Source organism: Schistocerca gregaria, chromosome X (genome assembly GCF_023897955.1).
Source record: "Schistocerca gregaria isolate iqSchGreg1 chromosome X, iqSchGreg1.2, whole genome shotgun sequence".
Classification (NCBI taxonomy): domain Eukaryota; kingdom Metazoa; phylum Arthropoda; class Insecta; order Orthoptera; family Acrididae; genus Schistocerca; species Schistocerca gregaria.
In genome coordinates, this window is record NC_064931.1 from 799946929 (window position 1) to 799964766 (window position 17838).

At 41.9% G+C, this 17838-nt stretch overlaps 1 protein-coding gene across 4 annotated transcripts in view; it reads right to left on the bottom strand.

Annotated features, from left to right (window-relative positions):
• Window positions 1-17838, bottom strand: part of LOC126299391 (caspase activity and apoptosis inhibitor 1-like) — a 200820-nt gene that overhangs the window by 144464 nt on the left and 38518 nt on the right. For all 4 annotated transcript variants that reach the window (XM_049991264.1, XM_049991263.1, XM_049991265.1 and 1 more), the window contains one exon: window positions 636-720. In XM_049991264.1, the coding sequence (XP_049847221.1) occupies window positions 636-695 (60 nt within the window). In that variant the 5' untranslated portion in view covers window positions 696-720. The remainder of the gene's footprint in view (window positions 1-635; window positions 721-17838) is intronic.

Genomic DNA, 17838 nt, shown 5'->3' on the forward strand with positions numbered 1-17838 from the left:
GATAGGTGGCCTGATGAACACTGTCGCTCGGGTACAAAGAATTCCATAGAGGGCAGCACTCCCCAATGACATGATCGATGACAGCAACCGAACAGATTCAAAGTATTTTCATATTTAGCAGAACATTGTTTTGTTTGTTACAATATTTGGGATGATGATCACTTCTCATTTTACTATACAGCCAATGAGATCTCTACGGTTATTATAAAAGAAATACTATCGCGCCAAATACACAATAGTACGCATTATGGAGGATTTACAAACACGGAGGATGAGAGCACGGAAGAAGATGATAAGAAGACTGCCTTCATACCGTTTGCTGGCAATGTATCATCAGAAATTTGAAGACTACTGTGAAAACACCATATAATGCCAGTTTTCTACCTGCTAACCAAAATATGAGCTTTATTTGGGGCTGTTGTAGAAATATATACTATCAGCCATTACTTTTGAAAACTTTATTTAGGCTATTAGTTTCATTGCCTCAGTAGCGCCTTCTTCCGACCCCACTACACAAAATGTGTGGAGTATTCCAGTCACAGACTTCTAATGAATCCAGTTACTATAGTGGATCATATATTATATCATTAAGGTAAAAGGCAAGTGTTATATTTACAAATGTTGTAAAATGTTACCTCTGAGCTTGAATTAACTTCAGGCTCACTGGCGTGGCTTCCAGGAACACTCATCTTCATATATCCAAAGTTATATGATCTTCACCTGCAATGGAAAGGGGATTTTTAGAGTAAGAAAGAATAAAATAAATACTGGATGGAAAAAATCTCATTCATTTGCATCTAAAGTAAGTCTACAGTCTGGATACATTTTCTTTACAGCCTGAAAACACTGAGTAATAATGAAGAAAAAGGAAGAAATTTCTTAAAAAATCTTTAATGGAAGAAAATTCTCAGTCTCCTAACAAGCCCAAAAACTAACACATTGTGTAAGAAGACAGATACTACACATGATAGATCAGGTGCTTAATATCAGGTGTTACAACAACTAATTTAGTCATGTTTATTAACTATATACTCAGTAAGGCTGATATGTGGACATTGCTCCCCCAAGTACAATCTATTGAGATTTACATGATTTGGGTGCTTATCATTGAGGTTATCAAGAGCCCTTCCTGAAATACTCAGAGCAAAATGTAGTTCATTATTTACAAAAAAAAGAAAAAAAAATCATTCCACAAGGCAATATTGCAAACTGACATGGGATTCTCATTCACACATCAACACACAAGTATACAATACATAGAACTCACTTTAAAGTAATGTTGAACCATTCTAGTTTCAAAATACAAGTAAACTAACCATGCAGCAGCTAAAACAATCAATAAGGCTAAGCCAACGAACACAAGACCGCATTAAATCTTCAACTTAATAACTTACACGCGAGGTCAGACTCTACACACTATCTTAAAATGTGCACCACACTTATGCTCTCTCTATTATGTTACAGTGAGATATCAGCTGCTAAAGCAGTTGCTGCTCAATTTCCATGACATAAAATACACTGAGTTAAACTGTAACCTACAGAAATCTATACACCGTAAGCACTGCACACTTGAGGAACACACACACACATCATACAACAGTGCTGTATTCAGAGGTACACTAATATTATTTACTCTCACCTCAGTATCTGAAAGGAAGATCTACCAACCCCAGCTTTTTCTCCCCAGTGATGTACAATCCAGTGCCTCAATAGTGATATGACTGTGTATAGGGGGACTTCTCTTGTGCCCTCTTACCCAGCAGAATGGCACCACAGACCCAGCCTCCGTACAAGGAGAGGAAATGGTGGAGCATACGGCCTCGGTTACCTGCTGGATATATGTGACTGATAGGGCCACATAAAGGGGCAGGATAGCTGAGACATTTAACAGCACAACAACCTCTCATATGTTCCAGTGCTATCAAGACTGCAGTTAATATCAAATACAATGTCTTCATTATGTAACTGTATCTTAATCAAATATTAAGGAAATGCCAAACATCAGCCAATGGAGGCCCCTGCTTACAAGGGAAACTTCCCATTGCACCCCTCCCTCACATTTAGTGGTACGATGACACAGTGGATAGCCGGTCAAAAACTGATCACAGATCACGCATGAAAACAGGAAGATGTACTGAACTGTAAGAAAAAGAAGCAAAATAAAAACAGTGAATAGTCCATGCTCAAGATGTGCAACACTGAGTGAATTGGAAGAGGCACAGCATTGTGGTTATGTGGTCACAGTGTTGAACTGCAAAGCAGTTATGTTCAAATCTCCTTTCTGCCCCATTTTTGTCCCTTCTTCACAAAATTATGAACTGTCCATCCAGTCACTGATGTGTCTGTTCTCTTTCTGTGGTCTCGGCAATTGTCATACTATAAATTGGTTATAAAATATAAATCATGTGGTGGTAATACATTACTGTCACAAGTAAATGTGATGAATAGTAAGAGCAAGCGAAACGCCATTTAGACCTCTCACAGAAATGAAAACAACAAATAAATGGGTGTGAACTACGTTACAACAGAGGAATTCAAGAATCAAAACTTCAAAATGGAATGCAAGAGTCACAACACGGTATTTGTGTAGAACAAAGAGAAGGTATATATGTATTGAGGGTCATCATCTTGTAATCACAGGTTTCCAGTGTCGGATACCAATAAAAACACACCAGATCTTGGATAAAAACCAGCTAGTAGTTTGAAACTCACTGTAGTATAGAACATTTTCCTAAACAAGCATACATTTGAAACAAAACAAAACAAACACACAATGGACATCAGTTGCCTACAAAGGATGGCGGAGAGAGAATTCTTGTTGATGAAGCTGCCTGGCTGGTAGTGGACTGTTTGTGTCTTTGGATGTGTGTTAAATATATGAGTGATATACCTTGGTGATGAGCATGAATCCACCAAATATAGTTTGTGACTTGCATAACAAGATCCATGAAGATTTTTTGAACTTAAGGAATCTACAAGTTCTTTAAGAGATCAGATGATTGTGCAATATTTTTAGATTATTTCCTACATTTATTGATAAAAAGTAAGTGTGGAGATGAAGATATGCTGTGACTGCTGCGGGGCTGTAAGTACCATATGATAAGAATGTTTATGATCCATGTGAAGAACATGAAGAGATGCTGCAACATCAATCTGACAGCATATTGTTGGGTTACATGAAGGTAATGCTCCAATATAGAGTACTGTCCAAATAAATTAATAGATGCAAACATTGATTACGGCATGAAGTTACAAAAAAGTTTGAGAAGTTTAAGGGGATGGAAGAAAAAAGTACAGTTAAATACTGTAAAAAAGTCACTGAACAAGACAGGAGTTCAGTACATTAGAAAACAATGTATAGGAACAATTTATTCAAGCCAGAAGTGAATTAAGTGCAGTGCACGATACAGACTTACAAATTTGGGGTTGGATTGTGCTAAACAAATTGGTCTGGACTTTAAGGCTTCACCCCACTGGCTATCCACTTTAAAGGAACTACAAAATTATGAGCAGAAAGATAACCAAATATGTACGCAAAGACTATGCAAATACATTGGAAAAACTTTTATAGACTGTTTCAAGAATTTTGTTACAGCAACTAACATCAAATTCCCACATGATGAAGATGCATATGTCATCAACACATATCAGTCCAGTTTTAATTCGGAAATGAAATCAACCCACATGTTATCATTAGTTCACCAAGAAGAAGAAGAAGAAGAAGAAGAAGAAATGTAGTATAGACCAGCTGCATGCCACTTCCCACAGTCACACCATACAATATGCCCTCAACAAAGCAGGATTTATTTTACTTACATTTTACTTATGTTTGCAGGAAGAAAAGCTTGTATTTGGGTTGAAGTTCAGCAATAGGTGAATAACATATTTGTGTAATCCCCTAAAGTCATTGTGAATTGTAGTGCATCAGGCAAAATGGAGAAAAGATTAGTGGAAGATTTTAATGAACATGTGATTCCTCCCCATGTGAACAAAGTTTCTGCTTTACTTCTTGACAGCTATATAAGTCAGGAGGATCAGGCATTGTACAATTCTGGTGTGGGAGCAGTGATTATCATTCTTCCAGGTTGTACACCTCTTGTGCAACCATTAGATGTGTTTGGCTTTAGAGAAGTAAAATACTTTGTCAGAAGGCTCTACGATTTTGCAAAGCTGCACAGATACACAGAGCAGTATTGTTCACATGATCATATGTCGGGCACACACAGCAGTATTGTTTACGTGATCATGTGTCCATTATCAAACTCCAAGTTCTCATACGTAATCAACTTTGCTCTCTTAAATTACAGGACATGTTCTGATTTGCTTGGATATATGCAACATTTGGTGGTGTGCATGTGGAAAACTTCAGACATGTTAACAACATATGTTTTGATAGAGCACAAGGTAAACTGTGTGATTGTGAAATGGTTGCTTCCATTTGTTGCATCATATGTGACAAACTATTATGTTTATAACAATGAAAACAATCAAGTATTGACAAAATTATTTAATTGGATAGATAAAAAAACCACTCATCAAGTGGTGGCAGAATACACACATAAAAGACTGTTGTAATCGACAAGCTTTCGGAGACAGAGGCTCCGCCTTCAGGCAGAAGGGCTGAAGGGAAAGGAAGAAGGGTGAAGGAAAAGGACTGGAGAGGTCTAGGAAAAAGGGTAGATTTTGGTAAAGTCAATGAGAACCGCAGATCAGGGGAGACTTACCATACAGGATGAGAAGGAAAAACTGATTGTTGGGGACTGAATTGGACGAGATTACAGTAAGCCTCCTCAAAGCCCCAGTTCTGGGTGACTAACAAAGTCTACTTCTTTTCCTGGACCTCTCCAGTCCTTTTCCTTCACCCTTCTTCCTTCCCCTTCGACCTTTCTGCCTGATGAAGGAGCCAATGGCTCCGAAAGGTTGCCAATCACGACAGTCTTCTGTGTGTGTTCTTCCGCCACTTGGCGAGTAGGTTTTTATCCATCCCATTAAATAATTTTGTTATAACTATTATGTTTACATTGTTTCTTTGGGAGTGATAACATTCACATTCATACTAACACCTAAATCGAGCAAAGGGGCATACTTCACTCACCAGGCATACACATTTGGTGTGTTGATAAGAGATTCCAATCATATTACACACATTCCGTCATAAGTGTCGTGTATAACAACAGAAGTGTTTTCCTGTGGACAATTTTGTTGACTTGTCATCAAATATTTGCAGTTCCCATTCAAGAGCCACTTCCTTTCGGCTACTAATAGATAGTTGTATGGAATCCACTTCCATTAAAGGTCCCTTCCTTACATCTTGCTGTTGAAAATGGATGGTACACCACGACACAGACTCGAATTTGAATACCACAGACAGACACACCAATGACTGTACATAGCTCATAATTATGTTAAGAAAGGTGGGGTGTGGGGGTGGTGCCTGAGGAAGATTTGAACATGGATCTCTTGCTTTGCAGCCCAACACTGTGAGCAAATTGGAAGAGTGTTGTGGCTATGTTGTCAGTGTCGCACATCTTGAGGTTGGACTGTTTACCATTTCTATTTTGCTTCTTTTTTCATAGTTCAGTAAACCTTCTTTCTTTTTTCATGTTTGATCTGTGTTCAGTTTTTACAGGCTATCCACAGGGCCACCTCACCACTAAACGTGAGGGGTGTGTGATGGGGAGTTTCCTTTGTTAGACCCGTAAGTGTAAACTACGACACATTTACAATGCTGTGATAAAAGACGGCAAAATACAGGCCTTAACAGTGCAGCCTGAGGCAAAATTCTTCCTGTAGGCTGATAAACTTATTATAAATTTTGGTTTCCTCATAGACTGGGTCAGTGAACAAATGTACTCTCAGTGAAATACAGCAATATAACCCCCACTTACTTGGAGCCAGCAGACCCCGCTTAGTACGTACTCCAAATTACATCGCTGCTTGCAAGCGGTTAATGATGCTGCAGCATGAGAAGCGCTATTTAGTACTGGTGCCTTAAGCTGGCAGTAGGCTGCACGCACAACATTCCACAAAGCTGGCCACGGATCACAATTAGAGATTCACCAACCTCAACACAGAGGCTGGAGTACAGATCAATCTCTCAAGACCATTGCCAGCCTAATCCTTTATGGGGGGAATAGAATTCTTTTTCAGCTATGGCTGCCTAGCAGCACTATAAATAATGAAAATAAAGAACCTATGGTCAAGGTAGGACAGTAAAAAAGTGCTAAGAAACCACACATTTTGTCTCCTACTCACAGACACAACAGATGAGCAGATGATAATTATTGCTTTCTTGACTGAAAGGTCAGCAATCTCTCCAATCACAGGGTGTCTGGCTGTTAATAATCACACAATGTGAAAAAAAAGCAGCTGCTTGTTATCAAGTCAGAGATCTCATTTTAAAAATAAATTATTGCTGCAGGACAAGAAAATAGATGGTAGGAAGAGAGTGAGTATCCATAATGTTATTCAAATATGAATGATGATTAGAGTTTGAAGCCCTGTTGGCAACAATATTGTTACAGACAGACCAGAAGCTTGGATTTGGGAAGGAAATTGGCCCTGCCCTTTTCAAAGGAATTATCCTGACATTCTCCAACGCAGCAAGCTGTGTCTCAAGAAGCAAGCAGTTCCAGTCCATTCAATAGGCAACCCATGATGAACAGAAACACTCTGGCTTGATGGGTGGTTCAACTCCTGCACTGCTCGGGCAGCTGTTTCTGTTCCCCCCCCCCCCCCCCCCCCCTTGTGCAAAACCACAGAAGGACTCTGGGGGCCTTAGAACAGCTGGAGCAAGTCATCCTTCTCAGCGTCATCAAAGCTAAGTTTTTTGCTCCTGCTACAGCTTGTTGGAAAATAGTTCACTGGCTTCTGTTAGCAATGGCAGCGAGTCTAGTAGATTCAGAACTGCCAGCTTTAGTAGGTGCAGACACACACAGGGAATCACTTCAAACATTGTCAGTGCAGAAACACCTTACAAAATCTTCATGTGTAGAGGAATTTTTTCAAGGGCAATTAGATGATACACAGGCCCTCAGCAAGGAAATAAAACGAAAACTGTCACAGAAGGCAGAATCTGGTGATTGACAAGGCAAGTTTTTTGAAATTATTAGTTGCAATCTGAAGTTATGACCAGGGCATAACATTCTTGTCATTTTGTGGCTTCTTTCAAAAAAAAGTTTTGTAATCAATTTCAGAATTAACATAGAGCACGAATAAGCAATTTTTGGAACATACATGACAATTGGAAAGCCTGATGTCTGACAATATAGTTGGTTTGGGGAGCAAACTGTCTTCCCAAATCATAAGGGGCAGTCAAATGAAAATGAGACAGATGCAAAAAAGTAAGTAAACTGTTTGTTATTTCAAGAGTAATCACCATAACTGTTAATACAATAATGTCCACCCACATGTTGCAAAGGCTGTTTTGACTACACTACAGAAGTTTTCCTGGGAAGCCCTTAACACATCCTCATTACAGACTCAATCTCTCACAGTGCAATTTCCATATTTTTGGAGCCCTGAAGAAAGATATTTCTGGTTGTCAATTTGCTTCAGGTGAATAGGTGCATGCCTGGGTACAATCATGGTCCCATAGGCAACTGCAAAAATTTTTCCAAGAAGGCACTGACCATCTTGTCTCTCAGTGGGATAAATGTATTTACCATTATGGTGATTACTTATGAAATAATAAACAGTTACTTTTTTCTCCATCTGTCTCATTTTCAGATAACTGCCTCTTATACTAACCTAGACACACAAAGTGTGCACAGTGTGTTCAAGCCTTAGAAATGCAAGTATCATGAAATTTGGAGACATTCAGTAATGATCACTAAGATTTTATGGCAAAGTGACATACCCCAAAATAATCGTGAATTATTTGTTGTTAATTGTATCAAGAAATGGTATGATGAGCGGGAAAACTTACTAACCACGCAACAGACATTGATTGCTTGGTGGTTACTGGGTGACAAAACAGACATTTTATTCGAAATTAGGAACAAGAATTTAATGAAGATGTGGACAAAAAGTTAACAGATCAAAAAAAACACACAGTGCAAGAGTTTACAAAAATTTCAAAAAGCATTCACAGCAGGCTCCTGTAATTTCAACACAGGTAACATTTATTAAGTGTAAGATATTTAGTAGATTCGAACTGCAGGATTCGATACATCCAAAAGCTTCTATTAATGAGTTTGACTATGTGTTAGCTGAATTCTGGAGTCAAAGAGAACAAATTGCTTTTGTTACTGGTGATATTTTAGGAGATGCAGCCAGACAGACACAGTAGTCACAGAAATGTGTACCAGTACCAGTACTGACTGTGCGGTAGTGAAGAGAAAAATGTTTGCTACGGTATTTGTTGTATTTCTGGAGTGGGGAAAAGAACGAAAAGTGATGAGGCTCTATGAAACGTTTCTGCATATACTGATTGTCGAAACTAAAGTATTTAGAGAAGCTGACTGGAATTCAAATTTGTAAAACAGACCTGGTACGAAAACCTCTGTTTGATGTGAGGCATACTTTGGTATCAGCACCCAGGTGCAGTTTATGACGAATCTGTCACATTTTTTGAGTAAATGCAATGTTAACTAGGAACTAACAGCCCAAATGCTGAGTGCTAAGGTGGTTCAAACAGAGAAGGCATCGAACAGAATCGTAGGTTCGTGCACTTAGGTGGTAGGGGATGGAAGGGAATGGGTGTACGGGAGGAATGGAAGGAAGAAGGGAGGGGCTGGAAGTCAGACTGGTCCTGGGCCAGGTATGCCTTGAGGCAGACACTGTGAAAATATATACTTGGGGGCGAAATTTAACAAGATTCTTGAAATTATCATTCCGATAATGAGGACCGTCAGTCAAACTAGAGGCATTGTCACCTAGAGATAGAGCTGGGACAAGGTCATTACATGTCCAACAGTGTTCAAGAGCAGCAAATGTCAGAACAGCATCGCAAGATAAAGTAATGGCTGACATACCTGCAGAAGTTGGAATCATGTTACGATGCGAGGAGAGAGGGACTGTTCAAGATGCAGTACAGAGTGCACCTGATGGATTTTCAAACTGAAGACTGGTAACTAATAATGAAAAGAGGCAGCGAATACAGAGAAGAACAATGTTTTAGGGCAGGGGTGTCCAACCTGCGGGCTATATGCAGCCCAAATCAAGTATCGATGCAGCCCTGAAAAGTAAGCATATATGACACCATTGGTATTTAAAAAAAATCCATAAAATTCTGCTTAATTCGAGTTATTTTCCATAAAATACTGTTTATGTCAATTTATGATCAATCGAATATTTTCAATTTGAAATGCCCACTACAAGATGCTATTCTCTCTTTGATCCATTCAGGTTTGTTTTTTTTTTCTTTTCTTTTAGTGGTTATTATTAGCGTAAAGTATATTATGTGCGGCCCAAAAATACTCGTCTTTTTCCTATGTCAGGCAGGTACATGGTGGGACACCCCTGTTTCAGTGGTTGAGTTAGAAGGCAAGGGTTAAATGAATCAAATGTTGACATTGGGAAACCTATGTCCAGGAAAATGTTTCTGGAGGCTGCAGATTTGATCTATGACGTTATATTCGATCTGGGTTGCGAACATAAAACACATAGAGAAGGCAGCATCGACGAGGTGGGTGTATTGATTCACGCCTGAAGGAGCATGGGCGGCCGTGAGTTTTGTGATCTATCGCTACCGGTACTTCACGATAGATTAGGGCAATCAACTCTCCTGTGCCGCGTTTCCCGGTATCTCCCGTATTACAGCAGTTTTTCTTTAATACTCCCGGCTCCCTTATTGATCGCCTCTTTCCCCCGTATATTTCGTCAGTGACCACTGTAATCCCGCGAGGCACAACGATGGTTCAAAATCCCTGAGCGACAATTCTCTAAACATTTTCCTATAACGATCAATCCTATTGTCAACATATGATCTTTTTTTCTGTTCGCTCTTCTATGGAAAAAAGTAATTTCGGCTAGAGGTAACGCGAGGAGCGGAGAAAGACTGCCACAGCCTACGCGTCTAGATGGATTGTGATGGGGGAATGTTGTCGTGTTTCTCCGTCAATCTAACAGACGAGCTCGCCTGGCACCAATCGGTAGCTACGATATAAATAAGGCACGGAAATAACAAGGACTCGTGGGAATGGATTACAGGGACATTCATGTTTAAAACACGAACATTACATTACTTCGCGATTAAGACACAAAAGCTTGTTGTGTGCTGTGTAAGTGTGACTTCAGCATTACTCACAGGGGCAACGCCGACTGCATCCAACATTCTTTTGTTCGTAATTGGAATGAAAAATAAGTGAAAGCGCCCCCGAATTTACTCAAATATTTTGGTAATGGCAGCAAGATCATTAAATACGTTGCAGGTGAGCTAGCAATAGTTTTTCATATAGTCAAACATAATATCAGCTTGAGAAATATGGATTGTGGAACTAAACTATCGAAGAATGTTTTCCATGATTATAATTTGGCTAACAAGGAACCTCTTGGGTGAAAGTTCGCGAAAGGCGACGTCCAAATATTGTCTACCACGCAATCATAATACCGGCTGCCAATGACAACAGGAGAGGGGATGGATGTATCCAATGGTGAACACAGCATGAGGCTACGGAGCGTACTCTAACTGCCAACAGTCCTACTGATGTTGATACAAAGCAAAGTGATGGCAACAATAAACCAATCAAACATTGCATTTGATGGCAACAATAAACAAATCAAACATTGCATTATATAGCAAGTTTGTTTGCGTGGCCATCCTCTGCAGCAAGCACAGAAACACTTTTTTGTAATACATAAAAAATCGCGACGTGAACTGTTTGATAATTTAAAAATAACAAAATTGTATCGTTATATATTCCATTGATGATGCCTCAGAGCAAGAAAGAGGAGAAACGAGTCTGGGAAAAATTAATTACGTTGCAGCAAGAAAGGTGGTTTTATTTACAAAACAAGTGTTGCATTATATCTACAATAGTTGCCCAAGTTTACATTCGTCGGAAAGAAACCCGATGAATTTCGCAGAGTAAGAAAGAAGTGGCAGATGAAATTTTGGCGTTTCTGCAAGATGAATCAGTGGAATGTGTGGTGCCGTATATGCTCAACAGTGCGGACAATTTACACGAGTGGTACAGTAACGACGATTTACGTTTAACAAGTAAGAGTGATATTGAAACAGGTGACGAGCTATGTACTTCATCATCCTCACAGACATGGAGCCACAAATCCCATCTCCAGTGAAATGTACTAAAGGACATCAAAGGACATCCATTGTCCAAGGAGCAGGTGTTAAACATAGTTACATACATGGAAGATCATCCGCAGCATAGTGCGGGAAAAAAAGAAAAACAGTTATTAACGTATTTCGAATACGTCTGCAGCAAATGGCCGTGTAGTGCATAAGAGAAACTATGGATATTCAAGGGAGGGCAAGGGGCACTTGTAGCAAAAACTGATGTCTGTATGTTTCAAGTATGCTCGATACAATTTACAGGATGTACATGACAGTGACCTATTACGTTATGCACATCAAATTACGCGTGTAATGCATTACAGTGACTTCAAGGGAAGCAGTGGATGTTTGCTCAACTTCAAACAGTAGTACAGAATTGGAAGACGTAAGATAACGAACTTTCAAACATAGTGTCAACTTGTCGATGCACAGCAAACTGTGGAATCAGCCCGAAAATTTGTAGATGAGATAAATTAAATTCTCCCATTCTCTAGTAATGAATTTGTTTTCAACACCGATCAATCGGGATTTAAAGAGGAAATACATATTAAAGGAACCCTGAAAATCAGAGGTACCAGAAGAGTTTTATCAAAATTGGAAGGAACATACAGAAAATGTTGTGGGGAAGGCTAACCAAAGACTGTGTCTTATTGGCAGGACACTTAGAAAATGTAACAGACCTACTAAGGAGACTGCCTACACTACGCTTGTCCGTCCTCTTTTAGAATACTGCTGCGTAGTGTGGGATCCTTACCAGACAGGACTGACGGAGTACATCAAAAAGTCCACAGACAGGCAGCGAAATATGGGAGAGAGTATCACAGAAATGATACAGCATTTGGGCAGGAAATAATTAAAACAAAGGCGTTTTTCGTTGCAACAGAATCTTCTCACGAAATTCCAATCACCAACTTTCTCCTCCGAATGCGAAAATAGTTTTTAACACCGATCTACATAGGGAATAATACCTGCCCTAATACCAGTATACAGAGCACACATAGCCACAATATGCAGAACTGAAAGTGGCACACCAAAACCTCCTTCCAGCGGCGAGGCTGACATGAAGTCGGCCAAGCCTTTGTGGTTGATTTGAGCGACAGCAATTTGTTGTCTGTCACCTACAACGATACAGTCTCCCACTGTCGCATGATGCATCTATCAGAAAATGAGATAATGGCGTGTAAAGAGATGGAACATTGATGGAGAGCACCATCCCAACACGCTTCCTTGGCAGCTTTATCAGCCATGTCGTTATCCTGTATCCCAACGTGGCCAGGTACTCAGCAAAAGATCACCTCTTTGCCACTGTGTTGGAGCCACTGTAAGGAGTCACGGATGAGCTGTATCTGTGGGTCTACCGGATACAGTTGGTGAAGTGCTTGCAGTGCATTAAGAGACTCTGAACAGACAAGAAAACTCGTACGGTGATTTCTGTGAACCCTCTCCATTGCCGCCAGAATGCCGTATAACTCCGCATCATAATTTGTAAGATGTTGTGGAAGGCGCACTTTAAAGTCGTATCAGGGGAAACCACAGAACAACCGAGAGCATTACCCTGCTGAGATCCATCTGTATAAATAACGATTAAACTATGGTACATACTTAAAACAGACGAAAACAAAATTGTAAAAGCCAAATCTGGAGTTAAACTTTTCATGTACTGTGTCAAGCTCGCTCGCTCGCCGATAGATCTGTACCTACCGATTGGAAAATTGCGCAGGTCGCACCAGTGTTTAAGAATGGTAGTAGGAGTATTCCATGGAACTACAGACCTATATCATTGACGTCGGTTTGCAGTAGGGTTTTGGAGTATATACTGTATTCAAACATTATGAATCACCTCGAAGGGAACGATCTATTGATACGTAATCAGCATGGTTTCAGAAAACATCGTTCTTGTGCAACGCAGCTAGCTCTCTATTCGCACGAAGTAATGGCCGCTATCGACAGGGGATCTCAGGTTGATTCCGTATTTCTGGATTTCCGGAGAGCTTTTGGACACCGTTCCTAGCAAGCGGCTTCTAATCAAGCTGCGGGCCTATCGGGTATCGTCTCAGTTGTGCGACTGGATTCATGTACAATTCTCAATGCTGTCAATTCAACTAAGTACCTGGGTGTTAAAATTACGAACAACTTCAGTTGGAAAGACCACATAGATAATAATGGGGGGAAGGCGAGCCAAAGGTTGCGTTTCATTGGGAGGACACTCAGAAGATGCAACAAGTCCACTAAAGAGACAGCTTACACTACACTCGTTCGTCCTCTGTAAGAATATTGCTGCGCGGTGTGGGATCCTTACCAGGTGGGATTGACGGGGGACATCGAAAGGGTGCAAAGAAAAGGGCAGCTCGTTTTGTATTATCGCGTAATAGGGGAGGCAGTGTGGCAGATATGATACGCAAGTTGGGATAGAAGTCATTAAAGCAAAGACGTTTTTCGTCGCGGCGAGATCTATTTACGAAATTTCAGTCACCAACTTTCTCTTCCGAATGCGAAAATATTTTGTTGAGCCCATCCTACATAGGTAGGAATGATCATCAAAATACAATAAGAAAAATCAGAACTCGGACAGAAAGGTTTAGGTGTTCGTTTTTCGTGCGCGCTCTTTGGGAGTGGAATGGTAGAGAGATAGTATGATTGTGGTCATATGCTTTTTCGATCTCAAAGAAACACAAACTAAATGGTTTCGGCGTAAGGAGGACTGCTGTATCGCCGTCTCCAGCAAAATTAAGTTGACAAGAGCGCAACGGTAGCGCCTGAAACCAAAGTGGGGGCGGATCAGGTGACATCGGCACTCGAGCAGCGAGACGAGGCCGTAGTTGACCATGTGTTCAAGAGCCTTACCCATACTACTGGTAAGGGCGACACTCCGATAACTGTTAGGGGCGCTACGGTCCTTGCGTGGTTTCCAGAATGGAATTAATATTGCCTCCTTCCAAGTCGTGGGGCACTGTCCATCAAACTAGATCTGATTGCAACAAGAGAAGAGTTGACCTTTCGTTTCAGGGCACAGATGACGATGCATGGTATAATGGATCTCATCAGGCCCTGGAGCAGTGTGTCTGGCTGCAATAAAGCTGATTCCAGTTTCCACATGGAGAATGGAAGGTTGTAGACTTCCTCATCATGCGAGAAGAAATTGAGCTTCCTCATCTCTGCAGTCTGACGGAATATCTGAACAGCAGCAGCTTGTCTGGATGACTTAGTAATTGTAAAGAAGTGTTCAGCTAAAACGTAAGCCATGTCTTCTGGCGTGTCCACCAAGACCCCATTATTTGACAAGGCCGTAAGAAGGATGTGGATTACCCTTGCCTGAAATCCGTCTCATTGATTCCCAAACGTGCGCAGCGGAAGTGGACCGATTAATGGAAGTCGTGAATTCCCTTCAGGAAGCCCTCCTCCGTTCTCTGATCACTCGCCTTGCATTTGCTCTCGAAGACATGAAGATTGTGTGTAGTTGAACACTGTTTGACGGTGCACAGAGCTGACCATCTGGCCCTAATGGCCAATCGGCAGTCGTCATTACACCAAGGTACAGGCCATCGTCTGAGGTGGTTACTAGATCTGGGGATGGACTCTGCGGCAGCCCTTTCGATCTCGTGGGTGATATGGGCCACCGCCTCCTGTTCACACTCCTTTTGTTCAAAAATAGCCTGTCGACTGTACTGTAACCAATCTGCCCTTTGTGTTATCCACCTGCGTGGCCTCCTGTTGGACACCGTCCTAGTCAGCAGACGGATCTACACTGGGAAGTGGTCACTAGAATGTAAATCTAGAGCCACTTCCCACTGAACTGAGTCTGCAATAGCTGGGGAACAAAAAGAAAGGTCAATGGCTCAAAAAGACCCTGTAGCTGTGGAAAAGTGAGTCATGTGACCGACATTCAGAAGGCAGATATTCTCAGAATGGACGAGTTCCTCGATCATCGGACCCCTGGAGCAAGTAGTAGCCGAGCCCTACAGCACATTGTGGGCATTTAAGTCCCCCCACAAGCAGGAATGGGCGTGGGAGTGCCTGGAAGAGGTCTGCCAGTGCGTTTGCATCCGAAGCGTCATTGGGGGGCAGCTACAAAGAACACATTGTGGTTATAAACGGTGCTAGAAATTTCGCAGCAATTGCTTGCATGGTCGTGGTAAGAGGGACAGGAGAGGAGTGGCATCTGTCATAAAGGAAAATAGCCACTCCACCTTTAGCCCTGTCTCCAGTAGTATCACCCTTCCTTTATATGTGGAAGCCCTGTAATGCAGGTGTGTCTGTGACTTTAAGATGTGTTTCTTGTAAGCAGATGCAGAAAGGCTTATCCTGAACCAGCAGCTGCAATTCTTCCAAATGTGAGCGGTACCCATTCAAATAACACTGCAACACAGAAGTCCCTGTGGAAGCCAGTGGTTAGCGATGGTGGTTCCTTTTTTTCCCCCTCACAGGCGGTGATTTATCAGGGAGGTCAGGGGGACCGATTGAAAGTCCATATCCTCAAAAGCATAGTGTCCGAGAGAGAGAGAGAGAGAGAGAGAGAGAGAGAGAGAGAGAGAGAGAGAGAGCTCGTCGATCCGAAGGTTTACCTACCTCTTTGACTTAGAACTACTTTTCGAAGGACTTTTTCTTTACTGACAGAAGGAGGCAGTTGCCTGGGTTGCAGGAATGGCTTAGTTGGCTTTTGATGTTAGGGAGTGGTATGTGACTTAGGTGTTAAGCCTACTGCTGACAGCTTCCAAACAACATCAGTTGCAAGTGGAGCGTTTCCCCCACAGGTACATCAGCAAGTGCATGTGCTCATACTTGAATCTGTGGTTTGAGTTTGTGTGGAGGCATCACACTTAGCTATTGGCGTCTTAAGGGATGATGCAAAAGAAATAGCAAAAACCGGTGGTTGTATGGCTTTGAAAGCCTTTTTACCTTCACCATAGGGTATGCATCTCTCTACTTTCAACTCTTGAATTTTCCTTTCCTCGTTGTAAACCCCACACATTCTGCTCCACACTGGGTGATCCCCAGAGCAGTTTACACATTTCAGAGGAAGTGTACAAGAAGTCCCTGACTCGTGAGTGGAACCTCCACAATTGCCACATGTAGCCTTCCCGTTGAATCTCAGTGTTATATGGCCAAATCTGACATTTATAGCATCGCATGGGTTTAGGAACAAAAGGGCAAACCTTAAGGCGGATAAAGCCTGCAAGGATATGTTCCAGTAATTCTGGAGTACTAAACGTTAGAATAAATGCTGCTGATTTTTCCAATTTGCCATTGACTCTCCTCATATAATTCTGCACCTCCATGGCGCCCACATTCTTCCACTCTTCACCTAACTTCACAGGGTCCACCTCCATTAATTGGAGCAGCTACCACGCCCTTTCTGAAGTTAAGAGCGTTATGCAACTCAGCCTCGACTGGGTGTCACCGAAGGCCTTACATCTCAGAAGCTTAGATATTTGGATGGAATTAGAAGTTTCAACCAAAAGTGTTCCATTACGAAGTCGTTTGACCCTTTTCAGAGACCCAGCAATACCTTCTAATGCCTTGTGAATATAGAAAGGGGATATCTTCTCAAAGCTTCCCTCGTTTCGCTTGATTACAATGAAAGAGTTATGGCACACTAATGCCCTGTTACTATTACTCTGAGGCTTCTTTTTGGGAGGACTCACCAATCGAAAAAAATTGGAAATTTGTGGTAAGATCTTATGGGAGCAAACTGCTGAGGTCATCGTCGGACTCTAAGTTTACACACTACTTAATCCAACTTACGCTAAGGACTACACACACACCCATGCCCGAGGGAGGACTCTAACCTCCGACGGAGGAGCCACGAGGACCGAGACAAGACGCCTCAGACCGCGAGGCGACTTACCAACCATGCTCTCTTTGAAGAGCGTAGGTGCTGCCCGACAGTACACCCGTCCTGTCAGTAGTAGTAGTTTCATGAGACAGTTCCATAGGGGTCCCACGAGACACTAGGGAAACAACCGTCGACCCAGGCAGAGTCCTGCATGCCTGAGCAAGCCTTGTACAACTGGGGGGGGGGGGGGGGGGGGGGGTGCCAGGTGCCCCAGAGGTTGCCCGCTAAAGACTGTTTTACCTGAACAGCCGTTCACCTCCTCAGCACGTAGCACATCTTGAGAATATACTGGCCATTAAAACTGCGACACTAGGAGGATGACGTGATACAGACGCGAAATTTAACCCCCAGAAGAAGATGCTGTGATATGCAAATGATTAGCTTTTCAGAGCATTCACACAAGGTTGGCGCCGGTGGCGACACCTACAACATGCTGACATGAGGAAAGTTTCCAACCGATTCCTCATACACAAACAGCAGTTGATCGACGTTGCCTGGTGAAATATTGTTGTGATGCCTCGTGTAAGGAGGCGAAATGCGCACCACCACGTTTCTGACTGATAAAGGTCGGATTGTAGTCTATCGCGATTGCAGTTTATCGTATCGCGACATTGCTGTTCGCGTTGGTCGAGATACAATGACTGTTACCACAATATGGAATCGGTGGGTTCAGGAGGGTAATACGGAACGCCATGCTGGATGCCAACAGCCTCTTATCACTAGCAGTCGAGATGAGAGTCATCTTATCCGCATGGCTGTAATGGATCGT